Source organism: Aquarana catesbeiana, linkage group LG05 (genome assembly GCF_042186555.1).
Source record: "Aquarana catesbeiana isolate 2022-GZ linkage group LG05, ASM4218655v1, whole genome shotgun sequence".
NCBI lineage: Eukaryota > Metazoa > Chordata > Amphibia > Anura > Ranidae > Aquarana > Aquarana catesbeiana.
The window spans coordinates 640,895,672-640,920,935 of record NC_133328.1 but is presented as its reverse complement, the minus strand read 5'-3'; the positions used below and the strand labels follow the sequence as shown (position 1 = coordinate 640,920,935).

Genomic DNA, 25,264 nt, shown 5'->3' with positions numbered 1-25,264 from the left:
GGCTTTTGGAATTTACAAATGCAGCAATTTAGAAATCAGATGAAAGGTTTAGCCCTGGGAAACACTTTTTGATGGATAAAAAGTACATTTTATATACAACTATACAGATCAGACCAAAATGAGGGACAAATGAGGAGGAATGAGGAACAGAGGGACATTGCTCCAAATCAGGGACAGTCCCTCCAAATCAGGGACAGTTGGGAGCTATGCAACACAGGAAGGGCTGGCTGTACTGCCTTATCAGTGGCCCTGGGTGGCGGGTAAAAAGCTGTGAAGCTATAGTTTGACCGCCCTCCCCCCACCTATCCCCGACCACCTGCCCAAATTGTGCGGTTACAGCCGGATGGGGCTGTATACATGCCGTGGTCGTGATGCTTTGCTTTGTGGTCATGGCAATTTTAACCGCTTGCCGACTGGCGAATACAGATATACGTCGGCAGAATGGTACAGGTACGTCCCTTTAAATTTGCCGCCTTTCGGGCATGCGCCGCGGGAGCGTGTCCCGGGAACTCAATGTTCTCCGGCGGCCCGCGATTGTGGCGTGGAGAGGTAGAATGGGGAGATGCCTATGTAAACTAGGCATTTCCCCGTTCTGCCTTGTGTCACGACAGAGATCTACTGCTCCCTGTCATTGAGAGCAGTGATCGCTGTCCTGTGTGTTGTAGCCCCTCCCCCCCACAGTTAAAATCACTCCCTAGGACACACTTAACCCCTTCATCGCCCCCTAGTGTTAACCCCTTCCCTGCCAGTGTCATTTACACAGTAATCAGTGCATTTTTATAGCACTGATCGCTGTATAAATGACAATGGTCCCAAAATAGTGTCAAAAGTGTCCGATATAATGTCGCAGTCACAATAAAAATCGTAGATCGCCGCCATTACTAGTAAAAAAAAATAAAAAAATAATAAAAATGCCATAAAACTATCCCTTATTTTGTAGACACGATAACTTTTGTGCAAACCAATCAATATACGCTTATTGCGATTTTTTTTTTTTACCAAAAATATGTAGAAGAAAACGTATCGGCCTAAACTGAGGAAAAAATTCATTTTTTTATATATTTTTGGGGGGATAATTATTATAGCAAAAAGTAAAAAAAATAGCTTTTTTTTCAAAATTGACGCTCTTTTTTTGTTTATAGCGCAAAAACTAAAAACCGCAGAGGCGATCAAATACCACCAAAAGAAAGCTCTATTTGTGGGGAAAAAAGGACTTCAATTTTGTTTGGGTGCAACGTCGCACGACCGCGCAATTTTCAGCTAAAGCGACGCAGTGCCGAATCGCAAAAAAGTGCTCTAGTCAGGAAGTGGTTAATTCAGCCAGCAGAGCTTGACAGGTGCCACACCCATAGCTTCCAACTGTCCCTGATTTGGAGCAAAGTCCCCCTGTCCTCCTCATTTGTCCCTCATTTTGGTCTGATCTATATCGTTGTGTATAAAATGCACTTTTTATCTTTCAAAAAGTATTCTCCAGAGCTAAACTTTTCATCCAGTTTCTCAAATGCTGCATCTGTAAATGTCAGAAGCCAATATAAGGGAATAGTAGTGGTTAAAAAAAAAGCCCTTGTGGGTTTAACTAATAATTTTTTTTTTTGTATATTTCTCCTTTAAGAGGGCGTGTCCTGTGCCTAATTACTTTTCCCAATAGGTATCCCTCGTTCCCATCTCAAAAAGTTAAGAGGTGTGCACACTCCGGTGCTGCTCCCAACTCAGTCCGGCACCAGGGGGGTTCACGCTATTACAATGTATGAACCCAGCCTGTATGCTGCCCCCTAGAGGGCAATGTAATGCACACAGTTGCAGCGTGGTGCTGTAGGCTTTCCATTGGTGAAAGCGATAAAACATGATAAAATATTATCTGATGATTTGTTTTGTTTTTTTGTTTTTTTCAGGTGTTATGGATTTGGAAGATGAATCAGCTGATACGCCAAAGCCTGGAGGGAAAACGGGATTTTCCACTCTGGGGAAAGACGGGAGCTGCCAACGAACCCCCGACATGCCGCTTGGTGACCCACACCTACAGGAGCGAGAGCAGGTTCAAGAACGCCATTTATGAGGGTGACATGTCCTGGGGGAAGCCGCATGGAAAGTGAGTGAAGGGGAGGCTGGAAGGGGGCCGAGAGGCCTTAATGCTGAAGTTTAATCTGCTTATACTTTGCCTTGCCTTTTACTTACTGTCTGTATCCCCAGTGGGGAGATTTAGCCTCTCTCTTTGTCTTTGGGATTACTGTCATGGGGGACAAAATGTGATCGGAGATGTAAAATACAGCCTGTAAGAACTAGAAAGGGCGAAACGCATCGAAGGAGTTCTCTACAGGTGAAGAATATGGCTGGATGGCATCAGCAGGGCAGGGACAAGGCAGCTGTCCTGGGCACAATGATTTATTGTAGTAGGGATGGGGGAGCCCTGACTCTAAGGGGGGGGGACACAGTTTGGCTTCATTGGCCTGGTGGCTGTATGACCTTGTCCCAGGACTGGGCATCATCAGGTTCCTCTACTGTCCATTGGTGGAGTTGAAAGACACATAGCAGTATGTCGGGCATGTCCTAGGACAAGCGACTGTCTCTTCCCCCATCGTTCTCTAAGATCTACCCCACTATGGTCATTTATAGGAGGTCATATCACTCCCAACCTAACCTGGTCGAGAACAATGGGTTTCATCATCTCACTTTTTATACCAGCCATTCTCAACCAGGGTTCCATGGAATCTGGGATTTCCTTCAGAGTTTGCTAGGGGTTCCTTGAGCTGTGGCTGATAGACCTCCCATCTGATGGTGTCTGCATAGTTCTGGGGTCAACGCCACTTGGAAGAACCAGTGGTATGACACCAATGGTCTTTTTAGCTGTCTGTAAGGGTGTGCTTTCCTGATACCCCCAATGTAAGGGACATTCTTCCCACTGATCACCAATGTAAGGAACATTCTTCTCACTGATCACCAATGTAAGGAACATTCTTCTCACTGATCACCAATGTAAGGAACATTCTTCTCACTGATCACCAATGTAAGGGACATTCTTCTCACTGACCACCAATGTAAGGAGCATTCTTCTCACTGATCACCAATGTAAGGGACATTCTTCCCACTGATCACCAATGTAAGGAACATTCTTCTCACTGATCACCAATGTAAGGAACATTCTTCTCACTGATCACCAATGTAAGGAACATTCTTCCTACTGATCACCAATGTAAGGAGCATTCTTCTCACTGATCACCAATGTAAGGAACATTCTTCTCACTGATCACCAATGTAAGGAGTATTCTTCTCACTGATCACCAATGTAAGGAACATTCTTCTCACTGATCACCAATGTAAGGAACATTCTTCTCACTGATCACCAATGTAAGGAACATTCTTCTCACTGATCACCAATGTAAGGAACATTCTTCTCACTGATCACCAATGAATTAGTTGGGTTACTCCAAGACCTGAAAATGATGCTAGGGGTTCCTCCAGGATAAGACGGTTAGGAAAGTTTTTGTTCTATACAGTTATAGGGTCTCAGATGATGAATTTGATACATTTTATAAATGATGAATTGTGTTTATTCACCACTTTCTTTTCTTTGCCCAGGGGGACGTTAAAATGGCCGAGTGGACGCAATTATGCCGGGGACTTCAAATTCGGTCAGGAGGATGGGTAAGACCAAATATTAGCGCTAGGGGGAAAAAAAACCCAAACATATTAAGTGATTCAAAACCTGTTTGGTTTGGGGCACATAATGACCCGGTGTCGCTCTTTATAGCATTTCTCATTGAGCCCCAGCCGGTATAATAACACACCCCCAAAGGGGAGGGGCCTTGACTCCCTAGGTTTACTGGAATTAGTTTGATTAGTGCCAGCCATCATTCACCCTGGCAGACTGCCAGCACCAGATTGACAAACACTGGAGATGAGGGGAGTGTTGGGAGCCCCTTTTTCATTGTGTCCAGTGCAGGAAAAAAAAAAGAACTACATAATAGGTTCAAACCTACAGGTATGACCAAGCACATGTGCATGTCCGGCGGCTGGGGGTGCACACATGCTGTGGTCACAGCAGAAATGATACCCCCTCGTTGCATTCAGCGGGTGCTACAACCCGCCATACTGGTAAATGTAAATGGGGCTATGCTGCAACCACCCCACGAATGCATGTGCGGCGCGGTAGTCAGGCATGTAGGGGGTTATAAAACAGGCAGTGAGGAAGTGATACAAGACCTTCTCATCAAATGCTCTCTGAAGAGCAATTCAAGCGCAGATCGCTCTTCAGAAAGCACCACAACTGTAAACAACGCCCTAAGAAGCCTTATGACCTCCTTCCTATTGTTACCATTTGCAACATTCCCATTATTACCACCCAGGCCAGTAAAAAAAAAAAGCAGCCAGGCGATGACCCTGATCGCAGGACATGCAAACTGAGGATCTCAGAGGGTTAACTGAGAATCCTGAGCGTATAAGAGAAGTGAAATCACCATTAAGGGAAGAGAGGAGCTCATTATCCTATACAGTGTAGTATGAGGACACCACATTTGGCAATACACTGAACATTACTCACTGCATATAGTGCCATCAATTCATGCAGCACTTTAAATGGCCGTTCACACCGATCCCTGTCCTACAGCCCTGTTCACACTGACATTAAAAGAAAATGTTTGAGGTGCGTTTTTTAATGCTTCTCAAATGCCTAGTAAAGCAGTCTGCAATTGATAATATGGACAGAGCACATACACACTATATTACCAAAAGTAATGTGACGCCTGCCTTTCCACGCACATGAACTTTAATGGAATTCCAGTCTTCAATATTGAGTTGGCCCACCCTCCACAGCTATAACAGCTTCAACTCTTCTGGGAAGCCTGTCCACAAGGTTTAGGAGTGTGTCTATGGGAATGTTTGACCATTCTTCCAGAAGAGCATTTGAGAGGTCAGGCATGAATGTTGGACTAGAAGGCCTGGCTCGCAGTCCCTGCTCTAGTTCATCCAAAAGGTGCAGGCCAGACAAGTTCCTCCACCCCAAACTCGCTCATCCATGCCTTCCAGCCTGACCTTAAACTGAACCCACAAAAATTACCCAATCTCACTTGTACTACTTGTACCTACAGGTAAGCCTATAATAAGGCCTACCTGTAGGTACTGTGAATATCTCCTAAACTTTCACAGTTTAGGAGATATTCAGTGTGAATGCAGCGGATGAGATCATCGGTGTATACGCTTCCTCCACCCCAAACTCGCTCATCCATGTCTTTATGGACCTTGCTTTGGACACTGGTCCAAATCATTTGGTGGAGAGGGGATTATGGTGGGGGGTTGTTTTTCAGGGGTTGGGTTTGGCCCCTTTCGTTCCAGTGAATGGAACGCTTAAGGCATCAGCATACCAAGACATTTTGGACAATTTAATGCTCCCAACTTTGTGGGAACACTTTGGGGACGGCCCCTTCCTGTTCCAACATGACTGCGCACCAGTGCACAAAGCAAGGTCCATAAAGACATGGATGAGCGAGTTTGGGGTGGAGGAACCTGCCATGAAATTGTCCAAAATGTCTTGATATGCTGACCCCTTAAGAGTTCCCTTCACTGGAACTAAGGGGCCAAGGCCAACCCCTGAAAAACAACCCCACATCATAATCCCCCCCTCCACCAAACGATTTGGACCAGTGCACAAAGCAAAGTCCATAAAGACATGGATGAGTGAGTTTGGGGTGGAGGAAGAGTATACACCGATGATGTCATTGGCTGCATTCACTCTGAATATCTCCTAAAATGTGCAAGTTTAGGAGATATTCACAGTACCTACAGGTAAGCCTTATTACAGGCTTACCTGTAGGTACAAGTGGTGTAACAGAGTTTACAACCACTTTAAGTGAGATTGGTTAATTTTTGTGGGTTCAGATTAAGGTCAGGCTGGAAGGCTCTGCAGACCAGGTCTCTATCACCTCCCCTGGTTCTGGAGGTCCACGGAGTTTTCTAGAAGCTAGTGTGTGGAGCGAAAAGAGGCAGGGTCTAAATATTGATGGGGAGTTTTGTGCAATCCCCAGGCAGGAGGCCTGGCAGGGCGGTAGGACTGGCCCTTAAATACTAAGAGCCTGGCCAGTCAGTGGTTGTTGTTGGAGTGCTGGGGTTGATGTTATGAGGTCTGAGAGGGGACCCCAGGGCTGGGATGGCTCTGCTTCCAGGCTCGAGCTGAGGAGAGGGACCTTCAACACCCTTCAGTCTCATCCAGGAGATGTCCTGTCTAGCTTGGAAAGATCTGTCCAGTAGGAGGCCTGAAGAGCAGTCATATCCAAGGCAGCAGGATTGAAAGGGACAATGTGGGTAACTCTACCTATCACCCCCCAGGGCCCACAAGGGAGAAGGCTGCCAGGTGCAATATTTAGCAAGCCTTTATGGGACAGTGCCACAAACTAACCTAAATCCTTGCTCTAGGACACTTTTCAAGGTAGCCAGGTGGGCAGGTATCTTCTGCAAGTGTTGGGATTTTGAGAGTTTCATCAAGGGGACATAGAGCTCCTGCAAGTTGTTTTCCCTCAATAATACAACAAAAACAAGCTCATGGACTGGTTGCTGACTCTGTGTGGAAGTTGGAAAATGTGTGTTGCCTGGCTGGGCAGGAATAGGGGGATCCAAAAATCCAGCTGCCCTCTACGGGGTAGCGCTACACAAGAAGTTATTCATTGCTGCAACTGCTTTTCTTCTATTGGAATTTGGCTCCGACACTCCAGGAAGTGTCAATTTTCCAGGAGCTAATTATTCTGCTTGGGGTGCACAGATAGAGCTAATGCATGGCAATAACACACAGCAACTTTGCATGTTACCACAAAGCAAGGTAAAATACCAAGCAAGGTGCAAAGTGCAGTGCCGTGTGCTGCAGAAAAATAGAGCAGGAGTGATTTCTTGTGTGTTGAGGCACATTCACATGATATGGGCCCCAACAAAGGTGCCACAAAGTACGATAAAGCATGTTGCATTACTGCAGAGAACGTTGGTGTGAACAAGACCTAAGCAGATGTGTTTTTAGATTGCACATATGTAAATTATTACACCTCACCAACTGTGGTGGAACGTTCTCCTTAAGAAACAGTAGGAGGAGCTAAAAAAAGAGGTGAGGCTAAAAAAAAGATAGGAGGAGTTACATAAGCAGGGAGATATATAAGAAGGAGGAGAAGTAATGGCAGGGTCCTCTGCTCTCCTGGGCAGCACGCTGTATGTCATGTAGGTCCACCTCCGCTTAGTACAGTAAGTGGTGACAACATTGTCTCTCTCTCTGTGTTGCAGGTTTGGGATTTGTCTGATCCCAGGCTCCTCCCCGGACAGATACCACTGCTACAAATGTCACTGGAGGAACGGAGCCATGCAGGAATATGGAATCTGTGAGTAAGTACTAATGCAGCCTATGGGGGAAACTGTGTCCTGGGGAAGTAGACATTACTAGTATCAGAAGGAGACACCTTCCACTCCTCCCATTTAACCCCCCCCCCACACACACACACACACACACACACACACACACACTCTTCCTCTGAAAGGGTTGTTTTCTTTTTTGTTAAACTTTAATCATGTAGCATAGGCAAGTGTACCTCCATAATACCTCTTCTTGTAGGGTGCTGTACTAACACCTATCTAAATGACTCAGAGGAGGGATGCTTTCCCCCTCCTGCTCTACTATCAGCTGAATTAGCCAGCCTGACAAAAGGCAATTGGCTGGTGCTGGCCCTTTAATAATAATAATAATAATAATAATAATAATAAATATAAATAAATGTAAAAAATAAATACATACTACAAATAAAAGGTTTTAAACAAATAATGTTTATATAAATAATAAAATATTTATAAAATATAAATATAAAGATTTTATACAAATAAAAATATATAATGTACTGTGTATACAATTCTATAGAAAAATCAGTTTCACACACACACACATATATATATATATATATATATATATATATATATCACATTATAACATTACCTTGCAGGTTTTTTTTTTTGTTTACTATTACTTTCATTTTTAGTGGCTTTATAAAACAGAAACAAAAACAAAAAAAAAAAAAACTAAATCATTGTGCTTCAAATTCTACAAAATAAGTGACATAAAGCTGCGATGTCCTGGATTGTGACACAAACACAACAAAAGTGAAAGAGAAAAAATATTGACTCGCGCTTAGCAAACTAGTGAATATGTGGCTAAAGAGTGCCACACCAAAGAAAGTACAATATATACATGAATTAAATGTTGTACCAAACTGTACCACGCACAATGTAAGAAAGTATAAGGAAATACATAAGCCCCTCTGGTGAGCAGTGCGGTAATATAACACAAACAGTGCAATCAAACTTCAAAATGAGTCCATGTGTGATGAATGTAAACCAGGGAGTAGGTCATGAAGGTCCATATGGGAGGAAACCCAAAAGATGATAGACAGTCCCAGGTGATTCAGAGTATGTAAGGTCATAAATGTGTGGGTCCACCACCAAAAGAGGGAGCCTGGCCGCTTACCAGAACCCAATGACCCCCCCCGTTACAGAGGGTCTAGATGGGCATTGAGATCCTGCTAGTCCGGAACTCCCAGGGATGAGGGTAAAGACTGGAAGGACGTCAAGGACTGTGATGGAAATGGATGGATCCCCAAGGAGGCTCAGCTCTCAGCATAGTGTAGTCATCATGGGAAAAAAGAAAGGGAGGGCTCTCAGTTTTGTGGGTGTCGATGGTATGGAAAAGCTCGCTTAGCTCCTCTGCACTTAGGATTCCATCAGCAAAGTAAGCCTTGAATCCTTCAAAGGATAGTTTTCCAACATCATTTTTGTCTGCTCGTCTCAGGATCTGGTCAAAGCCTCAGAGCCCAGAGCACAGCCCTGAGATCCAATCTATTGGATCTATTGGAACTTCATGTTAGAAAGCCCATTATTATTATTATTTATTATTATTATAGTTTTTGGGGTTTTTTTGTAAAATAAATAAATAAAAATCTAAATGACAATAAATATTAAAAAATAAATTAAACAAATATGAAAAAGAATATTTATAAAATAATATTAATATAAAGATTTTATGTGAATAAAAATATATAAACTGTTAAACTTAAAAATTCAACTAAAAGAGTGATACAAAAAATATATATACAGCGTGTGTGTGTATATATATATATATATATACATATATATATATATATATATATATATATGTACTGTGTATATAGATATATTAAAAAAAATCTGTTTCTATTGATTTCTTTGCAACATTATTTATATCGAAACATCATATAAATGAGATCTATATTTATTTATTAAATCATAGTGGCGTTATAAATAGGGGACCTGTCGAGAATAATTGTGACAAGTCAGTTTCAGCCTATTATAAATACTGTTGTTAAAGGAATAGAGAAGTAGTGGTTCCACATAATATTTCATAAAAGTATATTGTGATAAGGAAAGCGACAACCTTCGCATATGGTGAAAGCTCTGAATGTTTAAAAGAAGGATTACAAGAATTACAAGAAAAGGTTTTGCATTCTGGACAGTAAGGGGTCTATGTACAGTATTTCTGCAAACAAAAGACATTCTAGCATGGGAACCTGTTGCATTATAAAGACCCCCCCCCCCATTAGCATTTAAGTACCTAATGCTGTATTGCCATTTCTTCATTCGTAAAGCCTATGTCATTTTTTTTTTTTTTTTTTTATAGATACTGTAGAAAATTGATATTCTAATACAATATATCAATTTATATTTTAAAATAATATAAAAAAAAACATATAATAATCCATTTAAATACATTTATGAAGTGCAGCATGTACACTGTGCGGTCATAGAATTCTCAGAATACAAAATCGGGGTGCAGATCACAGAAGAAGTAAGCATTGTCCTCCATTTTTCATGCAGCTCCCAGAAAACATTGTATGTGCGTATTTTACAGGTACGCCGATGATTCCGTCTACAAGGGATACTTCCAGGATAACATGCGGCATGGATTTGGGATCCTGGACAATACGGCCTCAAAGACAAACCCATTCAAATACACGGGGAGCTGGGAGAAGGACAAACGGACGGGGTACGGAGTTCGGGAAAGCTGCGAAAAGTGAGTGACGTCACACCGATGTACAAGTGTTGCGCATGCAGAGGTCATAAAAAAAGGGATATTTTAGTTATACATTGTAGATATAGTTGTACACCCGCTGTACCCATTATGAGGAGTTCCCACCATCCCTGTGCTGAGTTCCTAGGTCTGTACACCCGCTATGCCCATTATGAGGGGTTCCCACCATCCCTGTGCTGAGTTCCCGGGTCTGTACACCCGCTGTGCCCATTATGAGGGGTTCCCACCATCCCTGTGCTGAGTTCCTGGGTCTGTACACCCTCTGTGCCCATTATGAGGCGTTCCCACCATCCCTGTGCTGAGTTCCCGGGTCTGTACACCCGCTGTGCCCATTATGAGGGGTTCCCACCATCCCTGTGCTGAGTTCCCGGGTCTGTACACCCGCTGTGCCCATTATGAGGAGTTCCCACCATCCCTGTGCTGAGTTCCCGGGTCTGTACACCCGCTGTGCCCATTATGAGGAGTTCCCACCATCCCTGTGCTGAGTTCCCGGGTCTGTACACCCGCTGTGCCCATTATGAGGGGTTCCCACCATCCCTGTGCTGAGTTCCCGGGTCTGTACACCCGCTGTGCCCATTATGAGGGGTTCCCACCATCCCTGTGCTGAGTTCCCGGGTCTGTACACCCGCTGTGCCCATTATGAGGGGTTCCCACCATCCCTGTGCTGAGTTCCCGGGTCTGTACACCCGCTGTGCCCATTATGAGGAGTTCCCACCATCCCTGTGCTGAGTTCCCGGGTCTGTACACCCGCTGTGCCCATTATGAGGAGTTCCCACCATCCCTGTGCTGAGTTCCCGGGTCTGTACACCCGCTGTGCCCATTATGAGGGGTTCCCACCATCCCTGTGCTGAGTTCCCGGGTCTGTACACAACCTTTCCTAGAGGAAAGTTTGTGATTGACTGCTATATGTGAACTCCTCTCTAAAAATGTGTTCATATGTATATATGTTTTGTATATATAAGGTATATACACTGATCAGTCATAACATTAGGGCCAATGACAGGTAAAGCATAGTACAGTATGTGTCAGCTTCATGTCTGAAGTTCTTCTGGTCCCTGAGAGATTCTTCTTGTTTTGTGTTCTTAGGGGGGAGAAATACATCGGAATGTGGCTGGAGAACCAGAGACATGGCCCCGGGATCGTCGTCTTCGACACCGGCTGCTGCTATCAGGGAACGTTCAACTCCAACAAATTAGTGGTACGTAAATATGTGCAACGGAGTTCAGTAAAGGATTACAACTGGGGTCCTGGGCTCAATCTTCACTAGGATTCTATCTATACTTCAGTCTGTAGAGTGTAAGCTCCTCTGGTACAGAGACTGATGTGACTGGCTCAGTGTTCTCAGTACAGCGCTGCAGTATATGTCAGAGCTAGAGAAATGTATAATAGTGTGAGGAGCTTGCATTCTAATGTCCCCCCCACAGTCACACACTGTTATTATTATACATTTATATAGCTCTGACATATGCTGCAGTGTTGTACAGAGATCACTGAGCCAGTCACATCAGTCTCTGTACCAGAGGAGCTTACACTCTAATGCCCCCCCCCCTCCAGTCACATATTGTTATTATACATTTACAGTATCTCACAGAAGTTAGTACACCCCTCACATTTTTGTAAATCTTTTCTTCTATCTTTTCATGTGACAACACTGAAGAAATGACACTTGTCTACAATGTAAAGTAGTGAGTGTACAGCTTGTATAACAGTGTAAATTTGCTGTCCCCTCAAAATAACTCAACACACAGCCATTAATGTCTAAACCGCTGGCTACAAAAGTGAGTACACCCCTAAGTGAAAATGTCCAAATTGGAGCCAATTAGCCATTTTCCCTCCCCGGTGTCATGTGACTCGTTAGTGTTACAAGGTCTCAGGTGTGAATGGGGAGCAGATGTGTTAATTTTGGTGTTATCGCTCTCACTCTCTCATACTGGTCACTGGAAGTTCAACATGGCACCTCATGGCAAAGAACTCTCTGAGGATCTGAAAAAAAAAATAGTTGCTCTAAATATAAAGATGGCCTAGGCTATAAGAAGATTGCCAAGATGGCCAAGACCATACAGCGATATAATAGGACAGGTTCCACTCAGAACAGACCTCACAATGGTCCACCAAAGAAGTTGAGTGCGCATGCTCAGCGTCATATCCAGAGGTTGTCTTTGGGAAATAGACGTATGAGTGCTGCCAGCATTGCTGCAGAGGTTGTAGGGGTGGGGGGTCAGCCTGTCAGTGCTCAGACCATACGCCGCACACTGCATCAAATTGGTCTGCATGGCTGTCATCCCAGAAGGAAGCCTCTTCTAAAGATGATGCACAAGAAAGCCCACAAACAGTTTGCTGAAGACAAGCAGACTAAGGACATGGATTACTGGAACCATGTCCTGTGGTCTGATGAGACCAAGATAAACTTATTTGGTTCAGATGGTGACAAGCGTGTGTGGAGGCAACCAGGTGAGGAGGACAAAGACAAGTGTGTCTTGTCTACAGTCAAACATGGTGGTGGGAGTGTCATGGTCTGGGGCTGCATGAGTGCTGCCCGCCAACATGATAACGACCCCACACACACCTCCAAGATGACCACTGTCTTGCTAAAGAAGCTGAGGATAAAGTTGATGGACTGGACAAGAGGTGGAGGAGCGCAAGGTCTCTAACATCCACCAGCTCTGTGATGTCATCATGGAGGAGGGGAAGAGGACTCCAGTGACAACCTGTGAAGCTCTGGTGACCTCCATGCCCAAGAGGGTTAAGGCAGTGCTGGAAAATAATGGTGGCCACAAAAAATATTGAAACTTAGGGCCCAATTTGGACATTTTCACTTAGGGGTGTACTGACTTTTGTTGCCAGCGGTTTAGACATTAATGGCTGTGTGTTGAGTTATTTTGAGGGGACAGCAAATTTACACTGTTATACAAGCTGTACACTCACTACTTTACATTGTAGACAAGTGTCATTTCTTCAGTGTTGTCACATGAAAATATAGAAGAAAATATTTACAAAAATGTGAGGGGTGTACTCAATTTTGTGAGATACTGTATATAGCTTTGACATTTGACTGGCTCAGTGTTCTCAGTACAGCGCTGTGGTATATGTCAGAGCTATATAAATGTATAATAGTATGTGACTGTGGGGGGACATTAGATTGTAAGCTCCTCTGGTACGGAGACTGATGTGACTGGCTCAGAGTTCTCAGTACAGCGCTGTGGTATATGTCAGAGCTATATAAATGTATAATAGTATGTGACTGTGGGGGGACATTAGATTGTAAGCTCCTCTGGTACAGAGACTTAAAGTGGGGTTCCACCCAAAAAACAAAAATACCTGGAAAAATTCTAAAAAAAAAAAACAAAAAAACATTTGGATATTTTTTTTTTTCACTTACCTCTAAATGCCTGTTGCTAGGGGGTCCCTCGTAGTCTGCCTGTTCCTTTGCCTGGGCTGGTGACATCACTTCCCCCTCGGCACAGGAAGGGCTCCGCTCTGCCCCCTCCCTCCTGTCAATCATCTGGGACCCATTACAGGTCCCAGGTGATTGAGCGGCCAATCACGGCGCGCGGCGCCGCTTGCGCATGCGCAGTGGGTGCCAGGCTGTGAAGCCACAGCCTGGCGCCCGCAGTTGAAATGCCGGCGCCGACGAGCGGAGGGGGGGGACGAGCGGGGCTTCGATCCCCCGCATCGCTGGACCCAGGGACAGGTGAGTGCCCAATTAAAAGTCAGCAGCTGCAGTATTTGTAGCTGCTGACTTTTAATTTTTTTTTTTTTTTTTTTTGACGGCCCCCCTGGGTGGAACTCCTCTTTAATGTGACTGGCTCAGTGTTCTCAGTACAGCGCTGCGGTATATGTCAGAGCTATATAAATGTATAATAGTGTGTGACTGTGGGGGGACATTAGAGTGTAAGCTCCTCTGGTACAGAGACTTAATGTGACTGGCTCAGTGTTCTCAGTACAGCACTGTGGTATATGTCAGGGCTACATAAATGTATAATAATAGTGCATGACTGTGAGGGGGTATTAGAGTGTAAGCTCTTCTGGTGCAGGCTGTTACATTTTCATTCTTTTATCCAGGGTTCCGGGGTTCTTATTACAGAGGACGGCAATGTATATGAGGGGGAATTCACTGAGGAATGTTCATTGGCTGGAAAAGTAAGTTCTCTTTTTAAAAAAATAAACCCATAAACATTTCTTATAATAAATGATAATGAGTACAGATGGCGATGCGCCCTCCCCCTTAGTCATTTATAAAGGTTTAATACCAATGTAAAGCCCAATTGAACTTTTAATTTAAATTGGCTAAATATATTCCTGGTGTATCAAAATAAAAGGTGCACAAAGTTTTTTTTAGCCAAAGCCTGAGTACAAAAGCCTGCTGATGTAATTAAAGTACAGAAATCAGTTGAGTCTGTAAGAAGCCTTCCAGCACTTCCAGAGGTTGTTAATTCAGGAAAATACAGTATATATCTGTCTGTGAAGGTTCTCCTGTATCCAGGTCATGGTGCATCTAGTAGTAGCAGTCTTCTCCAGGTCCTCAGACCGACTCCTGCCCAAACTGCAATCCTGAACTCAGTAAATCTGCCTCCAGGGGCAGCAGCCCCTAGAGTACTGGAACCTTCCTGGCAGAGGAAAGAACACTCTGCTCAGGCCTCCCGAACATTTATCATCTCACCTGGCCACCTTTTGCACACCTCCTTCCAGGGATTGCTAAATATTCATAAAGGTCGCTTGACTCTCCCCCTGCCCTATATTCTGGAAGCTTCCCCCAAAAGCAGGTGGAATAAATCAAACACCCCTATAGGAAATCCTGACAAGACAAAAGCAATAGATCACTACTCCACTGATTACAGTGAAGGCGAAAACTACATTTAGCCTAGCCCCCAAACCAGAGGAGGGCGCTACATCCAATATAAGAATCATTAACCACAGACCCTCCATTCAATCAATTTAGAAGCGTACAATTTAATTTGACACTGGCAAGGTGATCGGACATGGCGGAATTTTATCGATCCCTTCTGATCGATCAAACAAATCTCAGTGTGTGGCAGAATATAATAAAAACAGATCCATTACTCTCCCTCACCTTTTTATTTTTGACTTTGTTCCTTCTTTCAACCCCCCCCCACCCTTTTTCCTTTATGTTCTCCCCTTTTTCCCTACAGTACATTGTAAAATTGGTGGTAGCCCTAGCGCGCTCCCACCAGTGACACATACCTTCGTTACTTATTGGTTGAATGCCTGCCATCTAGAAGGGTCTTTCTTCTGGTGCATTCTCATTGCATCTGGTCCTAACTCATGCATCTTGGTCATCATAAAACTTAAATAAGGAGTTTAAAAAATTTTCTGGCTGCGGCCATCTTGACTAAGGGCAGATGATTCATGTAGCATTTACTTCCTGGAATCCATCTGCCCCTAGCCCAGGCATGCAGGCAGGAGGGTGTGCTTAGCTGAGAAAGCCCCTCCTCCCATGTAAAATGTATCACATCATTTGCCTAGGCCAGAAACCAGGAAGTAACTGAAGAAATATAAAAAAAAAATTAAAAATGTACTAATGCTAGCAGCCTATAGACTAAAAATAATCAATGTTGAGAGAGTGAAGTTCCCCTTTCATGTCATTTTTAATATTCATAAAAAGAATCCCGGGTGATCCTGCCTTCTCCTCCTCGTTCAGGCACTTCCTGTTACCAGGGTGACAACGCTCTGTCCTTCCTCCAGTTTGTGCTCCTGTGTTGTCACCATGTGACCTGGGCTTCCACAGGCATTGCCCGCTGTTGTCACCATGAGAAACACCCCCCCCCCCCCCCGAAATAGCATGTAGACAGGAAGTGGCTGCTAAGAGGCTGCATTGGACCAGCAGCAAAAAAGACAGAACAAAGGAGGAAAACGAGTGTTTCATTTTTAGGAAGGACAACTGTTCTTGATACACACAGTGAAAAAAATAAATATATAAATCTTATAATATGTCTTTCAGTAATGAAACATTGTGCTTACTTCCCCTGCACGACACAACTCTGCCTCTGTATATTCCTTAATAAATAGCTCTATATACGGAGTCAGTTTTCATCAGTCACAATCTGTTTGTCCAGCGGAGCCGGGACAGGGGGTGGGCAAAAGGGGGCGGCTGCCTTGGGCACTGTGGGGGGGGGGGGGTATAAGGAGATTGGAGAAGAGGGGATTTCTGTTGGGAGGGGGAATTTTGGGGGCAGTAGGGGATAAGAATTGTTCTAGGAAGGGAAATTTGGGGGGGGGGTTAGTGTTAAAGGTGGTGATATAGCAGAATTTGTGTTGGGAGGGGGGGATGGAGTAGGAGGATTTGTGCTAGGAGAGGGGGGTTTGTGCTAGAAGAGGTGATATGATAGAGGGGGGTAGGGGAATTGAGCTAGGAGGGGAAATTTCTTTTGGGGGGGAGGTGCTAGTAGGAATGATTGGGGGAGTATTCATGCTAGGAGGTGGGATGGAGGGAGATTTGTGCTGGGAGGGGGATGTGTACTCGAAGGGGAAATTTGAGGGGTAGAGGATATGTGCTAGGAGGGGTGATTGGGAGATATTCATGCTGGGAGGGGGTATTTGGAGCGGGGGAGAGGATGTGTACTCGAAGGGGAAGTTTGGGGGGGTAGAGGATATGTGCTAGGAGGGGTGATTTTTTTTTTTTGGGGGGGGGTGCACATTTGTTCTAGGGGGATTTGGAGTATGGGGGTAGGGGAAATGAGCTAGGAGGGGAAATTTCTTTTGGGATGGATATGTGCAAGTAGGGATGGTTGGGGGGGGGGGGTACTCATGCTAGGAGGAGGGATGGAGGTGGATTCATGCTGGGAGGGGGGTTTAGAGGGGGGAGAGGATGCGTACTAGGGGTGGGATATTTTTTTTTGGGGGGGAGGCACATTTTGTGCTGTTGGATTTGGGGAGATGGGGGGGTGCAAAGACTTGTGCTGGGAGGGTGGATCTGTACTGGGAGGAGGGGCAATTTATGCTTGGGGGTAAGGATGCAGATTAGTGCTCAATTTTGTTTTTTTTTGGGGGGGGGGGGGGGATTTCTGCTGACATATAATGCTCATACATCTTGGAGGGGGGGCGCAGTTTGGCATGTCCGCCCTGGGCTCCAGATGACCTTGTCCCAGCACTGGTCACAATCTATGATTGTCCAAGTCTGCCGCTCTGCAGCCATTCTAATCTGCTTATCAGTCCCGGTCCCCGTCCGTCAGTCCTGGTCCCCACCTGTCAGTCCCAGTCCCTGTCCGTCAGTCCCGGTCCCCCTCCATCTGTCCTGGTCCCCACCTGTCAGACCTGGTCCCCGTCCGTCAGACCTGGTCCCCGTCCGTCAGTCCCGGTCCCCATCCATCTGTCCTGGTCCCCACCTGTCAGTCCCGGTCCCCGCCCGTCATTCCCGGTCCCCGTCTGTCAGTCCCGGTCCCCGTCTGTCAGTCCCGGTCCCCGTCTGTGTGGGGTTGAGTTATTATAAGCAGTCATTGACCTATTTTTATATTTCTTGTTAGGGAAAACTAACATTCACCAATGGATTCACTCTGGTGGGAACCTTCAACAAGTCCGCCAACTCAGGCCTCCAGACCCAGGGCGTCCTCAGCACCGCCAGCGACTTCCAGGATGAAATCGTGAAACAGAAATAGTAAGTAAGGAGCACCAAACTGAGAGAGCGTGGGACCGCCACTGCTGACCTCTCCTCTGAAAATACCAGTTCCCTGGCTGCTGTGCTGATGGAGCGGCTTCAGTACTTGCTAAGTCGCTGACCCGAAACAATTCTACACAAGTTCTGACTTTGATCTGGCTCTGATTTGTATTTCTGTTGTGGGTCAATGACTCAGAAAGTATATACGGCAACTGCCAGGCAAATACATTTTACTTAGTAAAGATCGATATCTGACATTTCAATGATGGAATAATTTAAATACTATTGTTTGATGGCCAACACAGCACAATGCACAACTACCTGAGTATGTGTGTGTGTGTGTGTAGATATATATATATATATATATATATAGATATATAGAGATATAGATATCTCTATATATCTATATAGAGATATCTATCTATATATATCTATATAGAGATATCTATCTATATATATCTATATAGAGATATCTATCTATATATATCTATATAGAGATATCTATCTATATAGATATCTCTCTCTCTCTCTGTCTCTCTCTCTCTATATATATATGAGAGCGAGAGATATATACTGTATTGGTGCCAGGCCCTCTTTTTATTCATTTATTATACAACACTGACATCTAGTGGTAGGATTGTAGAAACACAACGGTACGGGGATTTATGTTAAAGTTATTCAAGCGGTAGACCTGGCCTTTTCTAGTAAAAATCTGTAATTTTTGCTAGGAAATTACTTAGAACCCCGCCAAACATTATATTATTATTTTTTTTTTTAGCAAAGAACCTAGAAAATAAAATGGCGGTTGTTGCAATTTTTTTATGTTACACAGCAATTGCGCAACTGTTTTTCAAACGCAATTTCTTTTGGAAAAAAATACACTTTTAAAAAATGTTTTATTTAACTCCTTCAGATCCGCGCTATAGCCGAATGACGGCTACAGCGCGGATCTACTTTGCCGGGAGGAAGATCCCGGCCCCTTACCACGTGATCAGCTGTCAGCCAATGACAGCTGATCACGTGATGTAAACAGAAGATCGGTAATCGAGTTTTTTTTTTTTTTTCTCCTCATGCGAAAAAAAGGCGATCACCGGCTTCAGTGCAAGGGACATCGGTCCCGAAGAGGAAGCGGTGAAGCCGCCTCATCTGTGCCCATCAATACCGCCTTCCAGTGCCACCTGCCAGTGCCCACACAGTGCCACGAATCTGCATAAGTGCCAGCAATCAGTGCCACCTATCAATGCCCACCAGTGGTGCCAATCAGTGCCTCATCAGTGCCATCTAGCAGTGCTGCCTATCAGTGTCTCCTACCAGTGCCCATCAGTGCCACCTATCAATGCTCTTCAGTGCCACCCATCAGTGCCCACCAGTGTCACCTATTAGTGGCCATCAGTGCTGCCTTATCAGTGCCCATCAGTGCAGCCTCATCAGCGTACATCAATGAAGGAGAAAAATGACCTGTTTGCAAAATTTATCAACAAAATATAAAACTTTTTTTAATTTTTATTTTATTTAAAATTTCTGTCTTTTTAAAAAAAATAAAAAAAAAAAAAACCCAGAAGTGATCAAATACCACCAAAAGAAAGCTTTATTTGTGGGAAAAAAATTATAACAATTTATTTCGGGTACAGTGTAGCATGACCGCGCAATTGTCGTTCAAAGAGTGACAGCGCTAAAAGCTGAAAATTGGTCTGGCCAGGACGGGGGTTTAGGAGCCCAGTAAGCAAGTGGTTAAAAGAACAAAATATATAACCCAATTTTTGGGTAAAGTATAAAAGATGATGTTACGCAGAGTAAATTAATACTTACCCTGTTTCCCCGAAAATAAGACCTAGCATGATTGTCGGTGATGGCTGCAATATAAGCCCTACCCCCCAAATAAGCCCTAGTTAAAGTCCTTGTAGGTCTTATTTTCAGGGTAGGGCTTATTTTCGGGGAAACAGGGTAGGGCTTATTTGGGGGGTAGGGCTTATATTGCAGCCATCACCGACAATCATGCTAGGTCTTATTTTCGGGGAAACAGGGTAATATGTCACACTTTAAAATAGCGCATGTTCGTGGAATGGCGACACACTACTTAAAAAAAAACTCCATAGGTGATGCTTTAAAATTTTTTACAGGTTGCCAGTTTAGAGTTACAGAGGAGGTCTAGCGCTAGAATTATTGCTCTCGCTCTAATGATCGTGGTGACGCCTCACGTGTAGTTTGAATGTCGTTTACATATGCGGGCGCGACTTATGTATGCGTTCGCTTCTGCGCACAAGTGCAGAGGTATGGGGGGCACTTTAATTGTTTTTTTTTTTTTTTACACTGTCCCTTTTAATTATTTTTTTTTTCTTTTAATCACTTTTATTCCTATTACAAGGAATGTAAACATCCCTTGTAATAAAAGTAAGGGGTGACAGGTCCTCTGGGATCTATAAGACCCCAAGTCTCTCCTCTACCTAAAATGTGATCTTTTGCTTTTTAAAAAAAAAATTGTTTATTTCCACTCTAGACCGGAAGTGACGTCATGACGTCACTCCGATCCTCCTAGATCATAGAGGTGATCAGAGATGATCTGGTCACCTCAATGGCCAGCCGCGGGAACCATCAGATTGTTTCCTGGTGCGCGGGTACAAACGGTAAGCCCGAGGAACATCGGATAGCGGCGCGGGGGGATGACTGTTTCTGAAAGCGATCCAGGGGGGCCTCCCGCTGTTTCTGAAAGCAATAAAGGCTCAGTACTCCTCCCAAGAGCCCTCAGTCCTGATGCACGCAGTGGGCGGAGCTATGCAAATATCAAAATGCCTCGACGGGTGGATTAAATAGAAGTGTGCAATCCAATCAGCACCAGAGTTTTACCCCGTGCATTCAGTAGTCAGATCTGGCCAGACACTCACCCTCTCTAGATTACAAGCCTATGTTTGACTTCAGCACCGTTCTCGCTCCCTATCAGTAAGATCCATGTTCCGTCCTCTTCCGTTTTTGGCAGTCAGTTTGGTATCGGGTCGTTCCCGGTGGAGCAGCGCTGGCAAGGAGTATTCGAAGAGTTCCAGAGATTCCTGGAATCCGGCTGTAACCAAGAAATGGAGGAACCTTTCCTGGGATTTCACACCAAGTCCAGCAAGAAGATCCAGAGATCCCAGGAGTACCTGTGCTGCAATTCGTAAGTTGGGCTATGAATGGTTTATACTGTGGATATGTTTGTGTGTTTTTCTCAGCTACGTCTTTAACCTCTTCCCGTCCGCTCTATAACCGAATGACGGCTACAGCGCGGACCTACATTGCCGGGAGGCCATCAATAGACGTCCTCCCCTTTGCACGCTCCCCGTGCTCCCCCTGCGGGTTGAGCGCGGAGCGCTCTGTGATCATTGAGTCAATGAGACTCGGCTGATCACAGATCGGAGTAAGGGGCCGATTCCAACCCCCTACCACGTAATCAGCTGTCAGCCAATGACAGCTGATCACGTGATGTAAACAGAAGCTTGGTAATCGTTTTGCTGACAGCGTCAGGAGAAATAAAAGCCGATCACCGGCTTCTGTTGAAGGAGCATCGGTCCCGAAGAGGAAGAGACATAGCTGCCTCATCTGTGCCAACCAGTACCGCCTGCCAGTGCCCACAGTGCCATCAATTTGTGCCCACCAGTGAATATTAGTGCCACCTATTAATGCCCAAGAGTGCCACCTATCAATACCCACCAGTGACACCAATCAGTGCCTCATCAGTGCCATCTAGCAGTGCTGCCTATCAGTGTCATCTACCAGTGCCCATTACTGCCACCCATCAGTGCCAGCTATCAGTGCCGCCCATCAGTGCCGCCCATCGGTGCCACCCAACTGTGCCACCTCTCAGTGCCCAGTGTCGCATATTTGTGCCCATCAGTACCGCATATTAGTGCCCATCAGTACAGCCTCCAGCTCTGGGTGTTAAACAAATGCTATGTACATCGAATTCTTTATTTTATTAATTCTTATATCCCAACTTACTCTTCACACCAACACATCCTGACCTGAAGACATAGCAATTGTCGTCCAAAGTTCCTTGAGACCTGAAAGTTATTTCTGGGGTGGTAAAAAGTTTGAGAAATTCTGTTCTGGTCTCAGTTTACAAACCATTAATGATACAATGTAACAGAAGTTGAGGGACCACGACTCAGAACTATGAGTCCAATGACCTATGACAGGAAGGTCAGTTGGTTGCCCTAGTGTCAGGGTACGTCTTCTGTGTTTTAATTATTTTACTCATTTGGATGGCACTGGCACACTTCACAGAGAACAATGACCTATTCACATCTGTCTGTACCCGACGGATCTTAGTTTGACCCCTCTCCTCCCCATTACTCAATTCTGAGCTTTCTTCCAGTGCAGATCTGTACAAAGCAATATATAAAAGACTGCAGTTTAGATTTATGGGAAGGTTTCAATAGGCCGATAGAATTATGACACGTTTGCTGATGTCATTTCCAGGGGCGGAACTGAGGATGACTCGGTGAAGATAGAGGACATGTTGAAGAACTTGAATTTCCAGCAGGAGCCAGAGGCCTTCCATGTGTATCTAGAGAAGGTAAGGAAGAAGACATGACCCTATTACTGGTCAGCCTTACCTGGTCTTCTATATAGAGAAGGTAAAAAAGGGGACATGACGCCAAAACTGGTCAGCTTTACCTGGTCTTCTATGTAGAGAAGGTAAGGAAGTGGATATGATGTCAATACTGGTCAGCTGTACCTGGTCTTCAATGTAGAGAAAGTAAGGAAGGGGACATGACGTTAATACTGGTCAGCCTTGCCCGGTCTTCTATGTAGAGAAGGTAAGGAAGGGAACATTACGTTCATACTGGTCAGCTTTACCTGGTCTTCTATGTAGAGACAGTAAGAAGGGGACATGACATCAATACTGGTCAGTTTTACCTAGTCTATGTAGAGAAGGTAAGGAAGAGGACATGACATTAATACTGGTCAGCTTTACCTGGTCTTCCATGTAGAGAAGGTAAGAAAGGGGAATACTGGTCAGCTTTACCCAGTCCTCTTTGTAGAGAAGGTAAGGAAGGGGACATTAAGTTAATACTGATCAGCTTTACCAGTATTTTATCTCAATGAAAACAGAAAGTATCAGCCAGTCCACACAATTCACCATCTGGAGGCATCTATTGCCCTCTAGGGCATGCCCAAACTGCGCCATCCTCACCCCAGAGGCACTAGATTGGATTAGGGGCAGTGTTATGGCCACCTGCAGTAGTAGGGCATTCATTTCAGTGCTTGGAGGGCCGTGAATGGGCAGCCCTTGCATAATTAGAGGTGGGGTTTGGGTGGGCCAGATCCATAGACGTGTGGGGTCAGTCTCAGTTGGCTGCCCAGGATTTCATGTGCAAGGGGTGGGAATACATAAAAAGAACTGTCTCGTGGTCTTTAATAATTGATAGGAATCTACTTGTATTACTAATTTGCTTGATAGGGGACCCCCAAATTTTCACCAGTAATATCCTATTTGCTTTCAGGCATTCAACTTCTCTCGGCATCCTCTGAAGAAACTCCTGAAGATGCTACATGGGACATTTCAGGCTACATACTCTGGAGCGGGGGCAAATCTCCATCTGTTGGGCATGGCGCAGGAGGAAATCAAGTACTACGCCAGAAAGATCTGGGAGTTTTTCAGGTACTATCTGTGTTATCCCCAGAACAGACCAATAGAGCCATGGAGAGCTGAGCTGTACCCAGTGACGCAAGTACTAAACTTCTGATGTGTGAAATTCATTATTTGTAGGGAGTTAATGGCCATGAAAGCTGAGAAGGAAAGACGGACAATCCCCGTAGTGCAGGAGGAGGAGGAAGAAGAACTGAGGTGAGCGATAACATATATACAGTAGCTTATTATAGGACTTCTCTCCCACTAATGATTAATTAGAAATGAGATGTCACTTCTCAGAGGAAAGACTCAGCTGTGTATTTCCTATTTCTAGTGATGAGCTGAATCCTCATACTGTGATCCTACCCGCCATCCTCCCCCGATTCCACCCTGACCTCTTTATGCTGTATATGCTCTACCACGAGCAGGAGGATGCCCTCTACTGGCAAGGTATAGTCCGCCTGGGTCACCTGACCGACACCAAACTGCTGGAGTTCCTGGATGTGCAAAGGTAACTATCTGTCTCTCCTATATATCTATCTATCTATCTATCTATCTCTCGGCCCTTGTGCCTGTGCACAAAGCCAGCTACATAAAGACATTGTTTGACCCAGTTTGGTGTGGAGGAGAGAGCCCTGACCTCAAACCTACTGAAGATCTTTAGCATGAACTCCAATTGTGAGCCAGGTCTTCTCATCCAACCTTAGCACCTGACATCACAAATGGGCACAAATTCCCACAAAGACTTTCTGAAATCTTATGGAAAACCTTCCAAGGAGAGTGGAGCATGTTGTAGCCATGTTAATGGCCTCGATTTTGAAATGGAATGTCTTCAATCTTGGCCATATAATCTATCTATCTTCCCAGCAAATGATTCAGTTCAGGTTTTTCCATTGAAGGGTACACTTCCAAACTTGTGATAACAGTTTGGTGAAGACCCTTTTCTGTTCCAACATGACTGCTCCCCTGTGTACAAAGCCAGCTCCATAAAGACATGGTGTGACCAGTTTGGTGTGGAGGAACTTGAGTGTCCTGCACACAGCCCGGACCTCAACCCTACTGAACACCTTAGGGATGAAATGGATTTTAAGCCAGGTCTTCTCATCCAAAATCATTACCTGACTTCAACCCTACTAACCACCTTTGGGATGAGGTCTTCTCATCCCAAGGGTGTTTAGCAGGTTTGAAGTCATGAAGGAACTTAAGTGTCCTGCACAGAGCCCTGACCTCAACCCTATTGAACACGTTTTGAATGAACGCCAATTGTGAGCCAGGTCTTCTAATCCAATCTTTGTCCCTGACCTCACAAATGGCCCAAATTCCCACAGTCACCCTCCAAAATCTTGTGGAAAGTCTTCCCAGAAGAGTAGAGAATGCTGTAGCCACAAATGAGGGGCCACTCTATATTATTGGTCATGGTTTTGGAATGAGGTGCAACACCATATTGATGGCCATGGTTTTGGAACAGGATGTCCAACAGCTCAACCTGTAGTATCAGGTGTATCAGTTTGGGGAAGGCCCCTTTTCTGTTCCCCCAAGACTATGCCCCTGTGTACTAAGCCAGCCCCATAAAGACAGAGCCCTGACCTCAGCCCTACTGAACTCTTTTGGAATGAACGCCAATTTTGAGCCAGATCTTCACATCAAACCTTAGAACCTGACCTCACAAATGGGCCCAAATTCTCACAGACACCCTCAAAAATCTTGTGGAATGCCTTCCCAGAAGAGTGAAGGATGTTATGGCTGCAAGTTGGGGTCAACTTCATACGAATGACTATGGTAATGAAATGGGATGTCCAACAATGTGTGATGGTCAGGGATCCACACACCTATAGATCTATATCTATCTTGTTCACCACCACTATATTTTACACGTCAACTATGTCGTTTTATTTGTGTTTGTTCTTTTTGTCTTCCCTAGGCAGCTGTGGCCTCTTAAAGACGTGAAGCTGACGACCAATCAGGTAAG

The 25,264-nt window shown here is 44.8% G+C and overlaps 1 protein-coding gene across 1 annotated transcript in view; it reads left to right on the top strand.

Annotated features, from left to right (window-relative positions):
* The window catches only part of ALS2CL (ALS2 C-terminal like), a gene marked incomplete at its 3' end in the record, with an annotated part of 172,768 nt that overhangs the window by 130,210 nt on the left and 17,294 nt on the right, over positions 1 to 25,264 (top strand). The window contains 13 exon segments of the mRNA XM_073632440.1: positions 1,893 to 2,089; positions 3,577 to 3,642; positions 7,255 to 7,353; positions 9,899 to 10,060; positions 11,165 to 11,276; positions 14,141 to 14,218; positions 17,560 to 17,690; positions 20,665 to 20,838; positions 22,140 to 22,236; positions 23,168 to 23,325; positions 23,434 to 23,511; positions 23,630 to 23,806; positions 25,217 to 25,259. Coding sequence (XP_073488541.1) covers positions 1,893 to 2,089; positions 3,577 to 3,642; positions 7,255 to 7,353; positions 9,899 to 10,060; positions 11,165 to 11,276; positions 14,141 to 14,218; positions 17,560 to 17,690; positions 20,665 to 20,838; positions 22,140 to 22,236; positions 23,168 to 23,325; positions 23,434 to 23,511; positions 23,630 to 23,806; positions 25,217 to 25,259 — 1,572 coding nt within the window.